This window comes from Numida meleagris, chromosome 2, assembly GCF_002078875.1.
Source record: "Numida meleagris isolate 19003 breed g44 Domestic line chromosome 2, NumMel1.0, whole genome shotgun sequence".
NCBI lineage: Eukaryota > Metazoa > Chordata > Aves > Galliformes > Numididae > Numida > Numida meleagris.
Window position 1 is genome coordinate 111,575,472 of NC_034410.1, and position 24,434 is coordinate 111,599,905.

Below are 24,434 nucleotides of genomic sequence, written 5' to 3' on the forward strand. Positions count from 1 at the left end.
TCTGTACAAAGTGAAGGTCTTGGGGAACATTAACTGGTAATGCATGAAAACTGCTCTGTCTGTTCTTTAATGTTCAAAGATTCTAAATTTACAAAATCCCCTAACATGACTGCTTTACATAGTGGAAACATTTAAATCTTATTAACTACTGCCTTGAGCCTTTAACTTCAGTCCCTGAAATAATTTCTCCCAGGTAACTGCTGCCTTGAAGTGAGAATTAACGTTGGTGTTAATGTTTTCAGGAGGATGCTGAAGTGACCAAAGCTTTTGAAGAAGATATGGAGGCCCTACCAGCAAGGAACATTCCATCTCCTGGTCAACTGGACCCAGACACTCGCATCCCTGTAATCAATCTAGAGGATGGGACCAGGCTGGTGGGAGAAGATGCTCCCAAAAACAAGGATTTAGTTGAATGGCTTAAACTGCATCCTACTTACACTGTAGATATGCCAAGTTATGTACCAGTAAGTATGTGATTTTAAAAGTGTAGTTAGATTAGTATGGACGTTAATTTTACAGACATTGAAATAAATTTCTTCATACTGGGTGTAGTCACTGGATTTTTAGCTGTCTGGGTTTCAGCAGAGGTTTTCATTTTAGCCACGCTTACTATAATATGTAAACACCCAGGAGGCACCAGGATTTCAGTATAGGCTCAGGAAAAGATTTTTCTGAGGGTAAAGTAATTGGCCCCTTCTTAAAATGTTTGGTAGAAGAGGTGTCATAATTCTTGATTTTTGTCAAGAAAACAAAAAACTAAAAAGCAACACATTTCTCTTCTTTCCAGAAGAGTGCAGATGTGCTGTTTTCCTCATTTCAGAAGCCGAAACAAAAACGACACAGATGTCGAAACCCTAATAAACTGGATATAAACACCTTGACAGGAGAAGAAAGGGTACCTGTTGTAAATAAGCGAAATGGGAAGAAGGTAAAAACAAAGTTCAATGGAGTTGTTTAATAATGTCTTTGCGTGTGGAAAGCAGACTTTTTGTTCCAAGCTTTCTTCTTTAAAAAATTTAATTTGGCACTGGCATTTATTCTTACTATCATTCAGTGCCTTTAATTCCTCTTTTACTAATGGTATGCTCATATGAGTCATTTAAGTAGAGTAACTCACTCTGATTTTTTGAAACTGTATAGCATATTGTTTCCTTCTATTAGGTATGAATTTCATTGCTCGCACTGCCTAGACTGCAGCATTTTACTGTATTTTTTTAAATATGATCTTTCCAATTCTAATAACATTAGGTAGTTTCGGTTCAGTTTTCCCCTATGTGAATTGGAATTCTTTACTGTCATCCTTCACAGATGAAAGTGCACAGATGGAAAATGTACAGATGAACAGTAACAGTTTGGTGGTTTGGGTTTTTTGTTTGGTTGGCTGGTTTTTGTTTGTGTTTTTAAGTATTACCTTATCTTTTGCATTAGATGGGTGGAGCTATGGCCCCTCCAATGAAGGACTTGCCTAGATGGTTAGAAGAAAATCCTGAATTTGCCGTTGCTCCAGATTGGACTGACATTGTTAAACAGTCTGTAAGTGAAACTTTAATTCCATGCTTTGTTCTAGATTACAGCACGGAAAAGTTGAAGGTTGTGTAAATTTTTCCAGGCAAGCATTGATGATTAAGTCCTTGATCTCATAGCTAGTTCTGAGCTGAGGGTATTGTAGTGTCAGGATGGGAGTTAGCTGGCTAGAGGGGGAAAGGTGATAAAAGGCTGCTCTAGAGTGAGATTGGAGTACATTGGAAGAATCAGGTACAGTAAAGCAACCTTTCAGCATTTGTTATATGTTTTTGTTGATTTTTGTGGTAGTTTTTTCATTTAGTAAGCAGCAATTCTTAATTTACAAACACCTGTATTTATTAAACAACTGCTAAACTACGTATTTGTCATATGCATAGCGGAAGCAGTAATGATCTTGGTAGTTTGTAGCATCGAAAGATTGGCTTTGCTACCTTATATTTGAAAACTGCTGTTTGAAAATAGAGTGTACAGTTCTGCAAATACCTCTTAAAACGCTACTTGATATACTAGAGTTGATTGGGAAATACAAGCTGTAGTGTTTCCAGTGTTTCAACATGATTTGTTTTTCTGCTGTGTTTAAATAAATAAAACGTGTGACTTTGTTTTCTTCAGTTTTTCTTATGTGTTCTAGTGCCATTTACTTTAGTAGCTTGCTAGTCACGATTTGCCAGGGTTGAAAAACAAACTGCTTTTTAATTGTGATAAAATCCCTTCAATTTCTTCCATCATAGCTAGTTAACTGCTGAAAGCTATAAAAGCTAATAGAGAATAAAACTCTGTCCTTCTGCATCCCTTTCTCAGGGTTTTGTTCCAGAGTCCATGTTTGACCGTCTTCTCACTGGACCTGTTGTGAGGGAGGAAGGAGCAAGCAGAAGAGGAAGAAGGCCAAAAAGTGAAATTGCCAAAGCAGCTGCAGCAGCTGCTGCTGTAGCATCAACTTCGGGAATCAACCCACTACTAATGAACAGTCTGTTTGCTGGAATGGACCTCACCAGCCTCCAGAATCTACAGAACCTGCAGTCTCTCCAGCTCGCAGGCCTCATGGGCTTTCCGCCAGGGCTAGCAACAGCTGCTGCTGCTGGGGGGGATGCTAAAAATCCGGCTGCCATGTTGCCTCTGATGTTGCCAGGGATGGCAGGATTGCCCAATATGTTTGGACTAAGCGGATTGTTGAATAACCCAATAACGGCTACTACTGGAAATGCCACTACTGCTTCCGGTCAAGGAGAGACTGAGGATGGCGCTTCAAAAGCTGAAGAGAAGAAAAATGAGAATGAAGAGGAGAACAAAGACTCTGAGAAAAGCACAGACACTGTTTCTGCTACTGACTCTGCGAATGGATCTGTCAGTGCTGCTACTGCGGCGACTACCGCCACTGCCACCACTACCACCACCACCAACACTGGATTGCCCACAAACCCTCTGGCCTTCAATCCTTTCCTGCTGTCTACCATGGCTCCTGGCCTGTTCTATCCATCTATGTTTCTACCTCCGGGACTGGGAGGATTGACTCTGCCTGGTTTCCCAGCACTAGCAGGACTTCAGAATGCAGTGGGCTCCAACGAAGAGAAGGCTACTGACAAAACTGAAGGAACTGCCTTTAAAGATGAAGAAAACCTGGAAGGCAGTGATGCAGAGGAGAGCCTTGATAAAACTGCAGATTCCTCCGTTTTAGAAGACGAAATAGCACAGGGTGAAGAATTAGACTCACTTGATGGGGGGGAAGAAATAGAAAACAATGAAAATGATGAATAACCAGTACCAGTTACAGTTGAAGTGTTTTAAACTTTTGACAAGTGGTAGTCCTACTGTTTACACTCACAGTTAATGTCCATACTTAGTTTTTATAAGCTGTTCTGTAACATAGTGTAGCAAAAAAAAAAGTTCAAGTCATGTTATACAGATGTGTCAAAAGGTATCTTGGTCATTAAGTATTGTGCAGTGCATTATTTATTATCCCTAGGAGAGATGAAATTTGAGAGGTGATCATGTCTTTTTAAGGAAATTGACATAATGCTCTGCTTTTTTTTTCTTTTGGTACCATTGGTATTATGAAAAGCAGCAATTTGTAATCAAGTGGCACTAATAGAAGGAAGTGCTGCTTAAAGGAAGGATGAAGTTATATATTTAATTTTTTTATTTTTATTTTTTTTTTGCTGTGAAGGTCAAGATGAAATTTACCATACATATCGTACTCGCGCTTCATTTTGACTGTATGGGAGTTCACCCGCTCACATGCGCGCACACACCCACACACACACACTCTCTCTCTGACAATCTTCATGATAGTGTGAATGTCTCTGTCTTGAGACGCAGCAATAATAAGGCAGCTGTTGAATGTGAAGAGTACCTTTTGGAAATTTACCCGCGGAGAAGGTTCTTACAGGATAAAGCTACAGTTTAATCGTCTCGTGATCTTGTAATGCACTGGTATAAACAAAAAGAAAAAAATCAGGTACCTTTTTTAAATTAAAGGACTTTGTTACTTTAGCCACAAAGCTAAACAGCATTACCTCAACTCTAAACTAGCCTTGAAGTTTACAGACATGACTTTGTAAATGTATTGTTTTTCTTTGTTGTGATGTCTTTTTATTTTTTTTTTTCTTTGGAAACTGCTATCATGTAAGATAAGATGTAAATTGCTGCCAACTGTAGTAATGATGCTTTTAATAAAAGTGACCCATGATATGCAGAGATGTAATTATAAAATGTAGTGTTTAGGGACATCACAACTGGTGTTCATGTTTTATATTTGCATTGTGGCTTTTTGCAGCGTTTTCTGCTATACTCCCTAATAGATTAGTGGCTGTAAATGCTGAACTGATTATCTTCACGGGACTAGGCAGGAAGAGAAACCCTGAATTACCTTCATATTTTCCACTCGAAGTAAATCTACAGAAAAGCATGCTAAAAAGCCTACTTTACTCCTTCAAAAGGGCCATGAGAGACTGAGAATACTTTAAAATGTGTTCAGCATGTGATAATATGGTACACTAAAGAACAAAAGGGCAAAAGAAAAATGAGGCTTTAATAGGCACAATATCTAGGTCATTTATCCTTGGTTAATGGGTAGAAAAACACAATGCTGTAGTGACAGCAAGGGATACAAAGGCTCTGTGGTATCCTGTAGACCAGAGCTTGTGATGCCAGAAACCACTGTGTCAAACAACCTACGTGAAACTAAAACTGACCCACTTTTCATAAAAAACAGTGTCTCTTCTGGAGAACTACCGATTTGTACCCTTTTGTGACCTTTGATATTGGAGATAATGTACCATCTGAGAACTTCTGTTTTCACAGTGTTGTCACCTTGACACACACATACACAAGCGTCTCGATAGTGAGGATGAAAGGTTGAGTCTGCAGTAGAGTACATGAAAAAATTAGCTATTTGAGTAGCCAGCTGTGGGTGGACCCCTGTCTTATGATTAATTTTACCTGTGCTTTTGGAAAGCTGGAGAGCTGCAACCCTCTCACATCCCCTGTGAATTTGCACAAGAGCTCGAATTAAGGAGTACTGCAAGGCCAGAACTCAGCCGTGAGGAGGACGCGTTAAAAGGGGTGAACTTGCCCTGGAAGGAGTGTTCAGCGAGCAGTGAAAGTAGATGAGAAATAAAAGCTTAGGAAGTGAATTTGGTGTGAATGAATCACAGACATGCACTGTCGAAATGAATAGGTGGCAGAATGTCTTGTACTGCCACTTAAATAGATCATATGGAGTTAATGAAGGTCAGGAAGGATTTCCCCCCGCCATGTCCACCACTGGATGGTTGACGAGGTGTGTTATTCCTGCTTCTTTCTAAAACGTTGCACACAGACCATGATAACCAGTGAGAGGCTGAAAGCCAAGGTACATTAACTTGATTTGGTGTGTTGAATCCATTTTATCTGTTATTTAAGTTGTTTAAATGACTGGTGTCTTACTTTCTCTTCTATCTCTAGAATTTCTCCTGTGAAAGTTGCTAGGTGCTTCCTGTTGTGTGTATGTCACATACTGATATAAGATAGCCCTTTTCTAAACTCATTTTTATAATTCCCAGCAAAGATTTAAACGGACTAATGATATCTCTTGGGAGGCCCCTTTTTAATTGGCAAGAACAGAAATTATATTGCTAAATGCCCCGCAAACCCTTTTCCTTCTCCTAACCCTCTTCCTCTGTCAAAACGAGGGGGAAATTCAGGTAACTGCCTATTTCTGCCTGTAGGTTTTTGGCAGTGAAACATCCAAGTCATGCCATAGGGTGTCCGAAGGACATAGGAAGTGAATCTTACCCCTATTAGAAGCATTCCTCAATACCATTATTACTCAGCTGCGTTTCCTGTTCAAAGCAAAACTGAAACTGGAGAACTGCTGTAGCAGCGTGGATGCTGTGGTGGTGGAGGAGTCTTTGGGCTCTCCGCGTGCTTTCCAACAGCCTTGCTTCCTATAGGTTAAGCAGAGCTGTTGGAGAGAAGGTGGCATTTGGTTTTGGAAGAGATATGGGCCCCTGGTATGAAAAATGAAGTGGGGGGATTGCCATCTAATGTCCAAGAAATGTATTACATGAAAATATGAAGGTTTTTCTTTGATACGACAGAGTTTTTAACATGTTAATAATTGCAATGATTCTCACCAAGTTTTAAAGTGTGTCTAAATGAATAAAAGCTTACGTGCGTAAGATGATTAGAACATGCTATTCTCAGCTTGATTCACAGCTGGAACACCTTCCTGCCCATCTCATTGGAAGCCTTCGGCCAGTACCCGTGTTTTGCCGGACCCCTCCCTCATGGTCACAGAATTACTAATGGGAATGTCAAGGAGTACAAGTGACTTTTCTGTTGCTTTGGAGGAGCATGTGTCTATGTCAAAGTGTAGAATGATCTGCATGCTGACGCAGCCTTTCCCAGGTACATGGCGCGCCAAGAGAAACAGCAAAACAACAACAGATCTGCTCAGGCTTCTAAGGACATATTTTCTAAGAATTTGCAAGAGAAATCTTATGGTCCTATTTTGTAAACCTAGACTGCTGGGGAGAACTGGTTGAAAAGTCATGGATGACATAGCAGACAAGTCCTTAAACTAGTCCAAAGTGTCTTCAGTTGGCTTTGGTCTGTTTCATGTCAGTGTCAAAAACCGTGCCATGTACAAGTGTATCGCTGAGGGGAACAGCACGTAGTTTTCTTCTCTTGAGGACCTTTCCAATTCAGCACAGCAAAATAAGCACTTTCCATTTGAGAGACAAGAGTTTGGGGGATGGGGAGAGGGAATCAATTGTATTTCCACTGCTGAGCTTCCCATTGAGTTTCATCTTGCCTACTAAACTGCTTGTGTGTGCAGGGCTCCAGCTGTCCCACATAGCACACTTCAGCTGTCCCCTTGGCGTCAGGGCTGGCTCTGGTGGCAGCAGGAGGCACCCAGGGCTCTCGGCCCTGGTATCCCCATGCTCTTCCCTGGGGCTGGGAGCTGCAGCCCCATCACCGCTTCTGGCTGCGTTGGATGGGGGAGTGCTGGCTCTGGCTGGAAGCGATGCCTTCAAGAGGCCTTGCAATGTGGCATTTTGGGCAGATATTCTAATCACCAGCTGGAGTCAGCTGCTCTGATTAAAATTCCCAAAGGAAATGAATTGTTACGGATTGGCAGTTGCTGTGATCAAGGTTTGATGAGAGTTTTGGAAGCAATCGAAGCCCTTCCAAATGGAAAATAAATGTCCAGCACTGTCTGCGTGCGACCTTGGGTAATTTGATGATGCAAACCAGCAAATATTTAGGATAATATGATCGTGTACTACAAAAATATATTTTCTGAAGGGGGATAAGTCTGTATCAATGAATAGTTTAGGTTTTTTGCCATTCATAAAATTGCGGTCGATATTGGTAAAACCAACAGATCTTAATTGCTGGAGCCATTTGTGTTGCAGTAGCTTAACGCTGGTAGTTTCCGGTCTGTTACTTGTAGGCAGCCTTTGCTTACAGTTTAGACACCAGTGATAGTTGCAAGTCAGAGACTGCATTAAAATGCTGGTAACTGCAGCCCACTTTAAAACCCAAACCACCCATTTAGGAACCTTGCTTAGAGTACGGAGATGCAAGAGCTCATGGGGGCACCTCACTGTGCGAGTTACATGCATGTTTTGTTTATCGTTCCGACTTTTTCTGTGTGAGCCTATTGGCCCAAGCGGAGTACAGACTTCAAGCTTTGGCTTTGTCGGTGTTTTGGGCAATTGCATCTGTAAGCTGAATGGCAGCAGGCCGTGAGGTTAACCCCTCTGGTGCTGGAGGCAATGCTTGCTGTGGGTGAGGAGCAGCCAGCTCTGCTCTCGGTGCTTCTCCAGCTCTTCCCCTCCGTGGTGAGGTGCCCATGGGTTACCCGTAGGGCAGCAGGGATCTCTGCACCATCGGGCCCCTCCCATGGGCTCCAGCTGCTGTGGGCCTGAGCAGGATTTGCATTTCTGTGCCTGTGGAGCTGATGGCGCTCCCTTGGCTCTGAGGCCCTGCAAGGAAACCGGGATCCTTCCTTTCCCCTTTTTATAGTTTTTCCCTTTTTTTTTTCTTTTTTTCTTTTTTTTTTCTAAGGCCTAGTGGAAAATAAGAGACAGCCATTGTATCTCACTGCAGAGGCATTGTTCTGCACCAGACAAAGATGGCATATTTCTGCCATCCATAGTTTCTGCTCCTTCAGCCATGCCTGGCTACTGATGAGCAGCTGTGCAGGCTTTGAATAGCCCCAGGCATTTCCTAAAACCATTAAAATTATGAATTTTCCCCAAACATGTGCCAAACCCCTCCCAAAAATATGTAGCAGAACGAGGGAAGCACAGCCTTTGCTCTTTGTCCAGAACTTGTTTTCTAAATTCAAACTTTCAAGGTAAGTGCGCTCTCAGAGAGCGCGTGTAACAACTTCTCCCAGACGTACCAGCTGATTCCGAAATGACCTGCACAAACACTGCTCAGAAGGACATTTTAAAAGAAGCGTTTTTCTTTATTTTCTCTTGAAGGATTTTTGTAAAGGAAAGAGTGACGGGTTTAAATTGAGCTAAGTCTGTTTTACGCGCTGGGCAGGTGCTGGTGATGAATAGTCAGAACTGAAGGAAATGCTAAAAATCAGTCCTGTTCCTCATCTGCCACGCATCTGACACTTGTGAGGTATGGTGGGGGCTGTCAGCACAAGGACGTGCTTTTCCTCCCAGCCTTCTTCAAGTTCTCCTCGGCCAGACTGGCCATCTTCTGCTGTCTCAGTCTGCAGCAGGCTTGCCATCTGCTATATGGCTAATCAATTCACAAAGGTGCTGCTGGGCAGTGCAGGCTCCCCGTCCTCTGCCAATATTTTCTGGAAGTTGTCAAACATAGCTGAATTTGTTCTCAGCTGTCACAATCCTCGCATTGATTCCAGCTTGTAGCACTCCAGTGACCAGTGGGGTATGCGCTTTGTTTTGCAAGCAATGCTTGCTCTTTTGTGCCCGCTTTGTGAGGCTGCAGAGCTCCCCGAAGCCCGGGTGAGCGTGCCTCGAGCGCTCCCAGCTCCTCGGGTACAGGTGCTGGATGCCACCTGCTGCCCCTGGGTAACACCAGGCCCTGGATTTGGTCATCGTTGCTGCTTCTCAGTGCTCCTTTGTGCCTGGGTCAGACACGAACTCTGCACCCAATTCAGGTACCAAAGCTCAGATGCTGGTGTGGAGCAGCAGGATTTGTTTCATTTATTTATTATTTCTTTTAATAAAATATCTTCCCTCCAGCCTTCCAAGCACCAGTTGCTACCAAGGAGCACCTTCTGTCATTGGCTCTGTACAACAGCACTAAAAAGGAGCATTCGGAAAGAGAAAAAAGGCATCTGCTGGCTTTATACCACTCCGTGTTTCACTTGAGCGAGCTTTCCCATTGCTCTGTTAGCTTTGCTTGCCATGTGAAGAGCAGCCGTCATTTCTTACCTGTATTTATATTTAACCCGGAGAGGAAAAGCAATTTTCGGGAAGCCGCAAGAGGCAAGCATCAAAAGATCTTTCCACCTTCTTTCAGCGCACGCTGCTAAATACCGCATGTTTGTCAGCTCCTCCTGGCATCCTTTCCCCTGAACAGCCTCTAGTGAATTTGGATCAGCTCCTCTGCTGGGGCGAGCAGGGATCATGCCATGCGGCGACAGCATCTGAGTCCGTGTGGCATTTGATTGCAGCTATTTCATAGGTGGATGTTTTCTTGCCCGGACTGGGATAGAATTTGGGAAACAGTTTCCATCAGCAGCTTTGGGTGTATGCAGGCTGAAAGAGGAGCGGGTTTTCTTGCGTGCTGTTCAATAAAGTCTTCCTAAAGCAGTTTCAAGCTGGCGTGCCAAGAGGATCTTAACTAAATTGGAACAAATTGTGCATCTCTGCTACGTGCTTCACTTATTCCTCATGGAGAGGTCACGTTGTAGATCCCTCCTTAGTGCCCGTGGTGACCCAAGCAATGCTTGCGTGCAGTCATCCTGGGTTTTCTTGCTGAGCCTTTGCTGTTTGCACTCCAGAAACAATGTGAAAGCTATTGTGGAGCAATTTATTTTTTTAAATGTTTGCCTTCACTCTTCCTGATAGGTGATGTGGGCAGGCAAAAGCAAATTAAATCTGCACTGATCTCGCTGATGACCAATGAGCAATAGGGTTGTGTGCAAAAGTCGTTGTGTCAGCTGCTTGCAGCAAGCAAAAATCACCATGGGGGAAATCAGCACCAGGAATTCCAAGGGGAACAAGGAGATTGGCATGGGAATCCGGCCATGTGCCACCTCATTCCAGGTGGCCATGGTGCCCTTCTGGCACAGGGTGATACAGGAAGGCCCGGTGGAGCCCTGCCTGCACCGGTGCATTTTGCCTGTTGCATTGGTCCCTTGGGGCCTACAGCAGCTGTGGGAAGAGCTTCCCTGGCTGATTCTGTAATCCAGAGGGTGCTGCTGGTACAAAGCTCTCCCTGTCCCACCTCTGGTCTTATGACAGAGGAGGGTGGGAAGGGAGCCAAGGTGACGAAAGCCTCCTGTAACCCATAGAGAAACAATGGATTCACGGCATGAACTGGTAGCAAAACACGGAGCCTCTCCCTCGTGATTCCCATCACCTGCCAACAGCTGCTTGGCCCAGCACACGGGCAGCCAGAGCATCCCTGCAAGGTGTGGGTAGGGTGGGAACGTGTCACCTCCTGGTGCTTGCTGGATAGGTGCTGGTTAGCTTTAAATTAGAGCGTGTGCCCAGCTGGCCTAGACCAGGTGCATGTGCTTGGCTGTCAGAAGAAGGTGAGGATGCCGTCCTGAAGACCAAAATGTTGCCAGGTGACCCGCTGCCTCCGGCCTCCCGTGTTCCTAAATGTCCCGTCCTGAGAGCTTTACACCAGTGCTTTGTGCAAGCTCATTTTCAAGGTCTCATTTACATCCTGCTTGATGGTCTGCTTATTCCCCTTGCTTTTGTTGCTGGTTTACAGTCACACCATTCCTTTGTTTGCTGGCACTGATCTCATGTGACTGCAGTTATCTTCCCCACAGCTAAAGCGCTGAAGGCAGTTGCTGAAATCCTGGCAGCGATGGATGCAACACCAAGTGTTGTGGTGAGATCTCCAGCTGGGAACAATCCTTAATCCATCTGATATTCCGCAAGTTGGAGTCCTGGTCCTCGTGGAAATAAAAGGCACAGAGCGAAAGATGAAAATCTCACCCTGAAGTACAGGCAAACTGGTCTAAATTGGTTTAGCAATCACATTTGACTCTAAGAAATCAGCCGAGCCACGCACACGTAATTCAGGAAGATATAAATGGCGACATGATAATGAGCGGACACCTATTTTAAGCATGATCTATGTTTTTACGAAAATTCATTACAATAAGCCTGACGATACCGAGCTCTTCAATGAATTTTTCATGTCTGCATACCAAGATATATATAAAGTGATGGTAATCGTACACCTTTGGGGCGATGCTGAGCACCAGCTGTTTCGCTGATGATTTATAGGTTGCCATGTTCAAGGTTAATAATTGGAAGAAACACGTTACAGTATGCAATGTATTTATGTCAGGTTAGAAGTTCAGCGGTGAGGATGTGATGTGAGGACGATACGCGCTGTTTTAATTAGCTACGTCCCAGCTTTCTGGAAAACCAAAAGCAGCCCCTTCCCAAAGGGAAAAACTGCGCCAATTTGTATTTTCAACTCAGCTGAAACTGAAAGAGCAGAACGTCTTCCTTGTCTCGTCTGAGATCTGCACGCAGCTGCCCCAGTGGTCACTGCGCATCACAGACTCAGTGCTGATGTGGGTGAAGGTTTTCCCAGGACAGAGAGCTCCCAAACTGGCAGGCTATGGGGCCAGCAGCGTGGAAAAAGATCTGCTGTCCCTCCAACAGGGAAATGTTCAGAACTGGAGTTTTCTGACACAACCAAAAGGTGGAAACTTTTCTCCTGAAGGCGGTGGGGCTGCGTGCAGACAGCAGCGTCCCCACACAGGGCCTCAGTGTATTGCCATTGCATCGCAACGCTTTGCAAAAACCTTTTCTCTTCCTTTCTGCTTTCCTGAGCTCCCTCGAAGCTGAATGCTCATTCCCAGAAGTCTGCAGCTTTCTTCACACATTGCCGTGATTATATCCACCACAGGGAGCTCCAACTAAGATGAGAAAAGGGGCTAATTCATTTCACAGGGATGGCTTTGCATCTGAACGGACTCGGCCACAGCAGTTTGGGTGGAAGCGGTTGATCCATCCCCTCCTCATGTTTCCGTCCGTGCTGCCCTCCAACCTGGGGGTGCTGGGAGCTGTGCTGGCGCACCCAAGTTGTGGCATCCAGCTTCTCCCCGGGACTGATCCGGGGCTTAGATTTGAGTCCTTGACCACGGTGCACCCTGCTTTAAGGATTTCCTTGGTGTTGAGATGCTATGTGCAGCAACATCCCTCAGCCACAGACCTCGACTGCACGCTCTGGCTGTTGGATGCCGTGCATTCCAGCCCTGCTGTGCATTAGTGTATGCTAAACAACCTGTTGAACTTATGATAACGAATGCAGCCTGCCCTCTAAACAAATGGGAAGAGGTGCCCTGGCATAATAAAATCACCAGAGAGAGGGCAAGGAATAGCACGCAGATGAGATTTCATTCTCATAAATTGCCTCTCCATTACACTTGGAGTGTATTCACAATAGGGAGCTCCAAATATGATGAGGAAAGGGGCTAATTCATTTCATGAGGATGGATTTAAATCTCAGTCTATACCTGTGCTAGAAAATTAATTATGGCTGTGATGAATGAAATGAGGAGTTACACCAGTAATGAACATCACCATATCCTGCTCTCTTAGCCCAATAAAATTTTCTTTAACTCAGCAGTGGCATTCATAAATGTCAGCAAAGCAAAACGTGAAGATAACAGAGCACGTTGGCCTGTGCGCAGGCAGCCTGCCCTGTGGGTACACAGAAGGAATGCTGGAGCCTTCATGTGTTCGTGTGCAATTTTAAAAGGCCAGGCTGTGGCTCAGGCATTTCACAGAACAATTGGTGGAGAAACAGCTAATAAAAATGGGTGTTATAAATATTATTCTTGGGAGCTGTGTTTGGTGTTGGAATCCCAGGGCACAAAGTTGGCCACATCCAAGCCAGTAGTAAAAGTCATCCCAGCGCTGGGTTCTGAACTTAGAGCATCAAGGCCCTAAACAAAATAACCTAAATTATCCTATTAAATTATTGGATTGTGTGCCCTGAGTTATTACTGGATGGTCGATCCTCAAGCACTGTATTTCACCAGTTTATCAGTGCATGTTTTCTTCTGGTTTCCCACTGCTGGGATTTATCCGTTCTCAGCGACTCTCCTCCAGCCATGTGTGAATAGAGTGAAATGCATACAGAGAAAGCTGTATGTCACCCTTGCAAAGCACCGTATATTTGGGTAAAAACAGAAGGCCTGCTTTTTTCATAGCTCCAAATTACACCCACAGACTTTGGCTGTGTGCCTCTGATATGCACTAGGCTAGTGGGGGCCAGACAGCTGTGACAGATTGCATTAAAAAATTTGAATAATTAGTGACACACGGAAAAGCCTTTCAGATGGGCACCTTCCGCCAGCCCCGCTGCCCAGAGCTCTGGCATTGTCTTCATCCTTCTCTCTCCTCTTCCACTGAAAGAGAAGACTGTGGTACAGCAGCAGCCTTTGAGCACCTAACAAGTCCACCACCCTAAAAGAGGGTGAAGCACTCTTCTGGTTTTATTAGCTTAACTTTTCCTAAGGATCTTGGGAGATGATGATCCCACAAACTGTGCTGTGCTTGTATTTTGACTTATTCTCCTTGCTGTAATTTTTTGCCTATTCGTGTTACTCCCATGCTCCATGAACCCAATGATCCCTTCTCCCTTGTAGTGAAGTTTTCCACCCTGGAAGCCAACAATTGTGTTCCCTCTCAGTCCTTTGGTCTTCATACTGACCTGTAGTTTGTCCATTCCCTGAGGTTTGTGCCTTTCAGACTGGTCCCTTTGGTCCTGCACTGGCTGTGCTCATTGGGTTGAGCTGGTCCACAAAGCACTGTGCTGCATCCCCCTGGGCGCTTTGAGCAATTCTCCATCACGTCAAGTCAAGGTCTTCTTAAGCATGAATGCTGGCGTTCAATAAATTTCAAGCCTTCTTGTGAAGGCTTGATCCCTGCTCCCCACTAAGTACTGCTCGCACCAGGTCCTGGGAGGCCTTGCAGAATCTGATTTTAGCCATAAACTAAATCCTTTCGTACAGTTTCCAATCCGATTTTCAGTTGTACTGCAGAACTTCGAGCTAGAGCTTGCTTCCCCAATTTACTTAGGAGGATGTTATGGAAGGCTTTGTCAAAAGCCTTGCTAACCTCAAGTATATCCACGAAGCCTATTGCTTTACCACACAAGGAAATTAATTTGATTTGATGCAATATATTCTTGACAAACCGGTCTTGGCTGAATTGCATCTCCTTGTTCTCGTCCGTGTGCCTACAAATAGTTTTTTTTTATTTTCCTGGGAAATGAAATTAAGCTGACAGTGGTTTATAAGCCCCGTCCCTCTTTCCCCCTCACCCCCACCCCTGCGCATCCTCTTCCTTTCTCCAGCCACACTACAGCCTCTGTGTGTTACTGCTGCCGCACTCTTCAGCCTTCTGCTGAAATTTCCATCCATGCTTTCCTTTCCTGTTTTTTTTGTTGCTTTGGTTTGTTTTTCATGTTCTTCTGGTGCGGTAATCCCCCCCTCCCCCACTAAACACCTCGCTCCGGGGCTGAGGGACGAAGAGCTGCTGTCTTCCCTCCCGGGCTGTGACATTTGACCGCTTCACCCTCAGCCAAACAGCCAGTGGCTCACTGCTTCATTTCAGCATCCAAAATAAAATTGCTTTTTAAACTCCCCATGGACTCTTTCCAGGCTACTGCACAAATTACTCCCGCTTCTTCTCCTTTCCCCACCACTTCCTATCCTTACAGAGCAGTGGCCTCTTCCTTCTTTCTCAACTTTTATATAGCGCTATAAATTTGCGAGGAGATTTACGGCCACTAGATAAGGCACCACGGCTGCCCAGCAGTCTGCAGGCTGCTCCTTCTCATCTCTCCCTGAGACAGCATCTCGTGTGCCAAGTGGGAGCCAGGCAGCTCCCTTCTGTCAAGGTACATTCAGCAAACAGTGCCAGCACGTCAAAAATTATTGCGGCCTTCTGCCTCTCTGCGAGGGTCTGGGATGCATGGGGGTTTGTGCATCTTCTGTGTGGCTTTCTGATCTCCCACTTTGCTCCTAAAGCAGACTGGGAGTTGCAGTTTCCTTGTCCTTTACATGCTAATGAGCGCAGCTGCTCTGGCAGCAGAAAAGCTGGATGGTGAGCTCCATCCAAAACACCGGGAGTGCCCTAACCAAGAGGATAGGAAGGAGCCTGGCTGGTGGAGGACAGCCCTTCCTCACTCAGCTCTGCAAGCTGCAGCCCTCCTCCATGGTAGCAAGGGCGATGCCACTTTGCTGGGACAGATCCTGATGGGTTCAGGACATCCAGTGACCATCTCGTCCTCTGCCCTCTGCCCACTGAAGAGCTTTGGTGACCCTGTGTCCCCAGGAAGCACTGTGGTGAAGGATCAGCAAGGTTTGCTCACTGACACAGGAAAGCTGGTGGTGCAGTTTCTCCCCAGTCCAGCGCTTATGGCAAGATCATGTCCTGTCCTGCAGTCAAATCTTGGTTCCAGGTCATGTGGCTGAATTTGGTTCATAGAGTCATTGAATCAGAGTATCCTGTATTGGAAGGAACCCACAGGGATCATCCAATCCAATTCCTGGGTCCACACAGGACCACCCAAAACCCAAACCCTATGTCTGAGAACATTGTCCAAATGCTCCTTGAATGCCAGCAGCTTGGGGCCGTGCCCACTGCCCTGGGCAGCCTGTTCCATGCCCACCGCCCTCTGGTGAAGAACCCTGACCCTCCTCCTGCAGCTCCATGCCATTCCCTCCAGCCCTGTCACGGTCACCAGAGAGAAGTTGAGTTCTCAAATATATTTTGATTTAAAGTCTGTATGAATCATCTCATCTTTGAGTCCAAAAGCACGTGCTAACCAAGCCAAGTTTTACATGGCTTTCTCTTTCATGCCCTCAATTGTTGCCCCATTGTCTTGCTCAGCATCTGATGACACCGGTGTTCTGCCAGGGTATGAGCCTCTGAAGACCCTCTTGTTAACACAGGTTAAGGTCCTGTTGGACTGAGCCCGGTGAGCAGCAGAACTGTGCGGGCAGGGCTTCCCGTACCTGCCCCGGCCGTGCTGTGTGAACCTGAACTTGTGCATTTCCTGCCTTTGTGTTGTTTTGTTTTGTTCCATTGTTGGTGCGCCCAGCCTCTCCCCTCGCCTCGACAGCGGATGCGCTGTTAATTCAATGTCTTCCTATGTGCAGAAACCCTCCCTTATTTTCTCCTCTTTGGGCGAGAGTGGGCCACGAGCAAACTTTTGTGCCTTGTGCATGTTTTGCTTGGTTTTCCCAGCAGCTGAGTCAGCATCTCCCTTTCTCTGCAAGACAGCAGCCCTCTAAGCCTCTGTTATCTGGTGAGCGTGCCACTTGCCACAGCTACCACCTAGAGCGGCTGAGATAAGTGAGGCAGCCGAGGGAGGACCCATCCTCCACAGCCCCTGAATGCTCCCAGTCAGCCTGGGAAATAATAGAAATATTTATTCTCTGGAAAAGCCTCCAGCAGCTGCTGTTACTCCCTCTTTGTTTCAGCTGCCTATCTGGTGATGAACAGAGATGGGGACACAAGACCCCAAGCACAGTGCAGAGCCCAGCCCTGCTCCTCCCCAGAAGGACCCGTGAGGAGCACCAGGCCCTGAACAGGGCAGCTCTGTCCTCTGTCCCCACCACAAACTCAGCCCTAAGCCCTTCTTGCGGCTCCTGGGTGTTGGGGCGCACTGAACCCTGCTGGCTGCCTTCTCCCAGACAGATTGATGGGCAGGAGGCCATGGTAGGAGCACAGGTTTTAGCTGAGCCCTAAGAAGACCCACACAGAAGGGGTGCAAGAGCAGAGGGGGGAAAGCATACATGTTATATTCGCACATTTCTCACTGTCCTATCTAACTTCTCAGGGTATGAGCTTGAACCACGGATAAGATGGAAAAATCCTCTCCACGCAGCACAAACACCCACTGTACCTGCTGGCTCATTTTGTGCCCCCTTCACAAGCATCCCTGAAAAATGTGTGCCTGGGTTAGGTGGAAAGCTTGTGTCATCTGCCCACAAAAATACCTGCAGGGCAGTTCCTGCACCCCAGAGAAGGCTGATGCTGGTCAGACCCTGCTCCTGCAGGCTCGTGTTTGCAGGGAGATCCACATTTATCTCAGTGGCTTCTCCTTCAGCTGTTTGTTATTCACCTTTTTCTCTTTCTGTTTGTTATTAAACTTTTTCCCTCTTCAACAAACTGAAGATCGAAGACTCAAAGCCAGAGCTCCACATTTATCTCAATGTGTTGTGTCTGAGCCAGGGAGTTTTACAGCTTAGCAGTGTCTGAATGAGATCTGGGCAAATGCTGCTTGCTGTCCCATGTTTGCACTGGTTTCTGTATGGGGTAACCCAGGAGCAGCCAGTGGTGTTTGGAAAGGCCGTGTTCCTTCTGAGTGAAGTTTGTGGGGTTAAACTGAGCACTCTGTGTTTCTCAGCTCAGTGGACTCTAAGAAGAAGGCTGTGCACTGCTCACTTTTCTCTCACACTGGTACTTTTGCATGGACACATTTGTTGGTGCTTATGTGTTGAGTGCAGGGCATTACCAACAGGCAGTGCTGTCCTTCCCAAGGCTGCATTCCCTCACCACCTGTGCATCCCTCAACTGCTTTTGGGGAGCAGCTGAGGGAACTGGGATTGTTCGGTCTGGAGAAGAGGAGGCTCAGGGGAGGAGACCTTATTGCTCTCTACAACCACTTGAAAGGAGGTTATGGTGAAGAGGAGTTTGGCCTCTTCTCCCAGATGATGAGGGGGAATGGCCTCAAGTTGTGCCAAGGGAGATTCAGGTTGGATATTAGGAAAAATTCCTTCTCAGAAAGAGTGGTGAGGCATTGGAACAGGCTGCCCAGGGAGGTGGTGGAGTCACTGTCCCTGGAGGTGTTCAAGAAGAGGGTAGATGTGGCACTGGAGGACATGGTTAGTGAGCATAGTGAGGATGGGCTGACAGTTGGACTAGGAAATCTTAGAGGTCTTTTCCAACTTTAATGATTCAATGATTCTATGCGCCAGCCCATAGCTCGCCATGCTTTCTTCCCAGTTCATCCCCGCCCTGCAGGCTGGCTGCATCCTTCTCCCTGTGCGAGAGCCACCAGCTCTGCCACAGGGCCCTGTGTCCCTCTCATAGAATCACTAAAGTTGGAAAAGTCCACTGAGATCACCTAGTCCAACAGCCAACCCATCCCCGCCATACCCACTAACCATGCCCCTCAGTGCCACAGCTATATGTTTCTTGAACACCTCCAGAGACGCTGACTCCGCCACCTCCCCGGGCAGCCTGTGCCACTGCCTCACCGCTCTTTTACCAAGTGAAACGCGCAGAACCTCAACCAGTTTAGTTTGCAGCGTGCTGATGGAAGTCGTGCGGTGAGCAGAGCTGTTCTCACGGTGACCCTGCCGTGGGCCCAGAGCCAGGAAGGAAGGATCAGAAAGCTGCATTTGGAGGCAGCGAGTGCCGACAGCGCTGAGCACCCTGACTCCTCCATGCCCCGGCCCCAGCCAGCTCATGTGTGTGAAACCACGACCAGATAGCATCATTGCACGGTGTGCTGCGTTCTGAAATAAAGAGAGGAAGGAAAAGGATTTAAGTAAACAAGATTGGAGCGGCTCGCAGAACCGCTGCCAGGCAGCCCCGTCAATAAATGCACACTGGCCTCGGCCGGCAGATTATTTCAATGTCAGCACAGATGCCATTTCTGGAAACTCCCTGCAGACCAAGGACATTGAGGAGCCATTTTATTGCACTTGATGGGCGAGTGCAGGAGGCAGAGGTTAATAAGACCAGTGTCATGCACGGAATACGCCGAATAAAAGACAGAGTAAAAAGTTTGCATGGAAAATGTTCACTTCCCTCTAAGCAAGCCTAAGAAAAGGACAACATTTCCTCCAATTCCTGCTTTTAAATGAACACCTGAGATTTTTGCAGCTGCCAACGTGTGCAATGCAGCACTGCAGTGCTCTCCTGAGCATACGAGTTCTCACCTAATATATGTGCACTTAGCTGCTGAAACTCACTCATCTTCACCAGCTCCCTCCACACTCATCGCACAAAGGAGTTTTGCACCAAAGCTGTGTTTGCATTCTCGTGTATGACAGCACCACGCGAGGTGTTTCCGTGCTGCTCTGCTCCTACGCACGAGCTGCGTTTATCTGCGGAAATAAGGAAGTGCTCCCGCCCGCTTTGGGCTTGGAGACAGATGTGAAAGAAGCAATACTCCGCATTCTGAATACTGTGCATGTTTAGAAAAACTGGTTGCGTGCTTTAAAAATTACTCGTGTACGTGGGAATGCTTGAGGCTGTGCTTTCAGATGCTCTCACCCGCAGTCACGGGGAGCTTTACCACCATGGGAGCTTCCCAGCACCCTGGAGTTAACAGGGCTGGCATGCTGCTTGCAAGGCATGTCCTGGTGCAGGGACAGCCACGTGCCCAAGGGCACTGTGAGCGCCAGGAGTGTACTGGGAGCACCTACGGAGCAGTCTCCATGTCCCAGGGAAGAGCGCGAATGTGCCTATGAGACCCAAATAAGGAGCTCCCAAATAATTCCTAAGAAAGGGATTCCTAAATGACTCCTAAATAGTTCCCCGACACTGCTTACCGTGCCTTTGAAGGGATCAAGCAGATACTAACAGGAATGGAAAAGGGTTTCCTGGTGTTAAGGTGGGCGCCTTTGCTGCACTGTGAGGGCGAAGTTTAGGGGGATACTAGAAGGGGAGGCTCTCAGGTCACTGGGCAGCACTGACGTGAAACGTACAGCTGCACCCAACCTGGCTGAACAGGGACTCTGTGATGTTCAGGGTGACGCTGCAGTAGGGGAAAGTGGTCATCTCTCGGATGTTTGTCTGCACTGTGAAGGATGGGCAGGCAGACAGACAGACGGACGGATGGGACCAGAGCAGCGTCCACAGCAGGGACGGGGCTGCTGTGTCCCAGGCCCAAGGACTCTTATTGTCACTACGAGTGCTTACGAAGACAAAATACAAACGTGTCTGCTGGCTAAATGCAGAGTGCTCACTGAACGCTGAGAAAGCAAAGGGACTTGGGCTGTTCTGCAGGAAACAAATCCAAACAAAAGCCGCAGCAAAGCCGACCGCAGCAGCATATGCCACGACAAGTTTGCTGCTCGCCCTTTGTTGGCAGGACGGGCTGCAGCTGCGGCGGGGGGAGCAGGAGCGCAGCTGCTCCCCAGAACCTCCTGCGGTCATCTGGGGGGGGGCGGCCCCCAGCTGGTGCAGTGCTGCTGGCAGGCAGCGGATAGGGCAGGTGAGGGGCGGGCTGCAAGTGCAGGTGATCTGTGCCAGTTACTGGACGAGGGGAAAAACCAGAGGGATGAGGGTGCTGGAGCTGGTGGTGGCTGTGTGGGGCTGTGGGAGGATGGATACCTTTGCTGTTGCTGATGCCCAAAGGAATTTTTGTTCATTTAGGAAATGCAACGCTTTATTAGGATGGTTGATTTACCACCAGTTGAAGCCAGAAGAATAATGGATGGATAAAGCGGGCTTTTTTTTCATCCCCCAGATGGTTAATAAATGTATTCCCCAACAGACAAGCATATATTTTATAAATTCAGATGGGACAGGTGGGAACAGCAAGTAAATCTGGGTGAGGAATCCTCTGTATTTCATCCCCGAAGCTATTTTGCAGGTTTCATAGGTATTATCTATCAGGGCTCAGCACACAGCAGGGCTGTAGGGCAGGAGTGATGCTCGCAAAGAATTTAAGCACATAAAGTTAATGTGAGAACAGGTGTTCACTGCTGTAGTTGATGGGGAGGAGTTTGGTGCAGCATCAATATAAGGACAACATGAGCAGAGAGATTAAAAGGTGCAGCAACGGAGAGAGAATACCAAACAGCTGGGATGTCACATGTGTAAAGAGTTAAAGTGATGCTGCAACTTTGCTGAAAAAAGTTTAAAATCAAGTGATGGATGTGCTCAAGTACCTAGCTTCTTGCATACTGCCATAAGGAGGGAAGACATGCGCTGTCCTGACAGGCAAAGCAACAAAGTGGGTGAGGATGGTGGCACTGTCCGGGCACAGCACTTGCTCCCTTGACCATCCCCATGCTGGGAATGACTCTGCCCCAACCTGTCAGGGGTACTGCTGGGAGCATGGCAGCACCAGATGATGGCTTCTTAACACTGGGATTGCAGTAGTAGTAGAGCTGAGCACTCAGGTTAATGCAGTGTCCATTACTAGGTCTTTTTCTCATTCCCTGAATGTTTCTCGAATTAATTCTGGGTTTTCTTGCTGGAGCTTTTCTCATGAGGGACTTGTTGTTGTTTGAAGAGAGGGAGGAGGGAAGAAGGCAGAAATGCAATCAGAAGTCAGCTCTCCTTTTTGATTCTTACGGAGGGTTTTAATCACATGAAACCATTTTGCCTTAATATTCCCCAAAAAATCAAACCATTCTTGCTCAGCCATAGCACAAGCTCACAGATCTCGGTGGAACAATCCAAATGCAAAGGAAACTGAAGTAACTCTCTTGTATAGACATGGCATGACTGAATTAATAGGCTGGGGAGTAGCTGACATACAGCTGTGCATTTACTCTACTCCTGAGGACCTTCCTTATTTTTTCCCCAACTTCTCCTGGAGCCTCTCCTAGCAGGATAAAGCCCACCAAAGTGCGTAAGCATAAACTGTGGAAACGTCCAGGGCTCTTGCAAATGTGTTTGGAGGATGCCAAACCTCTTAATAGCACAGGAGAGGACACCTGCTGTACACATAGCCAAATAAATAAAATGGAGGGCAAGGAGCACAGGCTGCTGTTTTATGTCCTTCTGTGCCCACTGATGGGTCTTACTAATTGGTATTTATCAAATATTGTTTTGTCATATTATTAGCTCAATCTTCTCCTAGGGAGAATGAAGTTTATAACAAGCATATGACTAGGATAAGAATTCTGATATTATTTTAAAAAGGGAAGTAAGGAACAATATGGAGAAACATATAGTGGGAAGGGAACAGGCTGCTGTTGAGAAGGTGAGGCCAGAGACTGAGGGAAAAATGAGCTTGCTGCTGCCCAACGCGACTGCAGCATCTCAGACAGCTGTGTTTCTCAAGGAATTCTAAGTATTTTTAATGCATTAAATAATATATTAAAATACTGCCTTTCTACTACCTATATTACTTTAAAATGTCTATAATTTCTGACTACAGCCTGGTGTTAAGCAAAGTCTACAAAACATGCACGCTGCCTGAAGTGCCACAGGATGTGATGTTAGGTTGAGACTTTGCAGAAAATAGAACAGACCGAGCCGAATTCTGCATCTCACTGCCCAAGTGCTTCAGCTGAAGGATTCAAACAAGAGCAAAAAGAGAAAGATGGAACAGATGCCGCGTCTCCATGGGGCTTCTTCTGGCAACCCCCTTCCTGTTTGGGCCTCGTGCTGTCTCCTCTGGAGCGACGCAGCGGTCCCAGTTCCTAAAACAGCACACGGCAGCACCGCAGCACGCCAGAGCAGGGAAGATGGATGCAACCTGAGGGAATTTGGAGAGACACTTGTGTTTGCCTTGGAGGACAGGGGACTGCCCCACTTGGAGACATGGAGCCATCTGCTCTTGGATACAGAGGCTCCCGGCTTTCCCCTGCAGTATGGCCTGCAGGCTCCTCCTGGAGAGGCAGAGGGGGTCCAGTCCAGACTGGGCTCCCTCTGCAACATTCACTTTAGAGCTGGGGCTAAGGGCAGCTCTGCCACCACCAGCTCGAAATATGAAAATGCCACCAGCCTGAGTGCTAGTCCCTAAAATGGAGTGATTCTATCCCCTCCTCCAAGGGAGGTATCTGAGATGCTTTCTGTGTGGTTTTGATGACTTCCCTCTTGGTGTTTGGGCTTCCCTGGGCTGGTGCTGGGGGTGAGGGGGAGCTAGGCAAGATGGGCACACCCGGCTCTCCCTCCTATACAAATTCAAGAACAACAAAAAAAAAAGGTTTCAGTGATGTGGAAAAAAATGCTCAGCAGCACAAAACATATTTAAAGAATAATTTCACCCCAAAGAAGACCATTTCATTTTGTTCACTTTGTGACATCCTTAAGCATAAACAATTTCCAAAGTGAAGATTCATTTTAAAATGAAGAGTAAAGTGTTTTCAGTTTGAAAATCTCGATATTTTCCCTTGAAAACCCCCAAGTGAAATTCTTAAATTGTCAAGACCATGCACCACAACCATGGTGAACTTGGCAAATACTTTCAGGTGACCAGTACTTGCATTTTTGTTTTCTAAATCAATTGCTCACCTGAAAAAACTGTCCCACCACTAAACAGGAGCACAGCAACGGCCCTTCCACGTACTGAAAGCCTTTATTCCCACTCATTGCTCCCTAACGTGAATTAAAAATTTTGTATTGTAACTATTGAGCTGTGTGAACTGTGTGTAGTGGGGAAGAGGAGAATGAGATACAGCAGCCAAGGGCAGCCCGCACAAATCACCGGCTTCCTGGGTAAAGTCTGACTGAAATCAGTGCTGTCAAGAGTTTCACAATTTTTATTTTCTTTCCCTATCCACAAATCTGCCTGAAAGCACTGTTTTTGGCCCAAACCATTGAAGGTACTGGAACAGGCTGCCCAGGGAGGTGGTGGATTCACCATCCCTGGAGGTGTTCAAGGAAAGGGTAGATGTGGCACTGAGTGACACAGTTTAGAGCAGTCACAGGCACGTGTTGACAGTTGGACTAGATGGTCTTAGTGGTCTTTCCAACCTTAATGATTCAACAATTCGATGATTCTACAAAAAACCCTGGTGCCTCAGTGATCCTCAGTGAGCCAGTGTCCTCTGAAGGCTGCAACCCAATGCTGCTGCCCTGAGCATGGGAGCTTTGTCCGCAGGTTCCAGGTGCTGCCTGCTGACAGCAAGCTCCAGGGTTTGCGGAGGGGTGTGCACACACACACGCGTCTGCACACACATGTCCACGCACACACACATGCACAGTCCCACCCCTCCACACACACACAACAAAGAAGCCTCACGCCCTCTCTGAGGCTGCTGCTCCCCTGGAGCTCCTTTCAGAGCACCCCGCTGCCTCTCACCCTGCAGCTCCCACACTCAAATCCCATTATCTATGAAAGTGTATTTATAGCCCTAAAATAATTCTGTTACAACCTCTGGTTTTATTACAAATCAATTATTTGCTATGTGTGTGTGTGTTTTTCTGCCTATACAAAAGCTACTCTCTTATCACAGAGGGTTTTTCTCTCTCAGTTCCCCTCCTTTTTCTTTTTTCTTTTTTCTTTTTTCTTTTTTCTTTTGTTGTTGT

The 24,434-nt window shown here is 46.6% G+C and overlaps 1 protein-coding gene across 10 annotated transcripts in view; it reads left to right on the forward strand.

The window, feature by feature from the left end:
* Positions 1-6,190, forward strand: part of CHD7 (chromodomain helicase DNA binding protein 7) — a 132,452-nt gene extending 126,262 nt beyond the window's left edge. For 6 of the 10 annotated variants that reach the window (XM_021386048.1, XM_021386049.1, XM_021386045.1 and 3 more), the window contains 4 exons: positions 243-464; positions 788-928; positions 1,429-1,533; positions 2,326-3,279. In XM_021386048.1, coding sequence (XP_021241723.1) covers positions 243-464; positions 788-928; positions 1,429-1,533; positions 2,326-3,279 — 1,422 coding nt within the window. Of the gene's footprint in view, positions 1-242; positions 465-787; positions 929-1,428; positions 1,534-2,325 lie in introns of all 10 variants that reach the window. The other 4 variants (XM_021386052.1, XM_021386051.1, XM_021386053.1 and 1 more) reach the window with 3 other exon arrangements.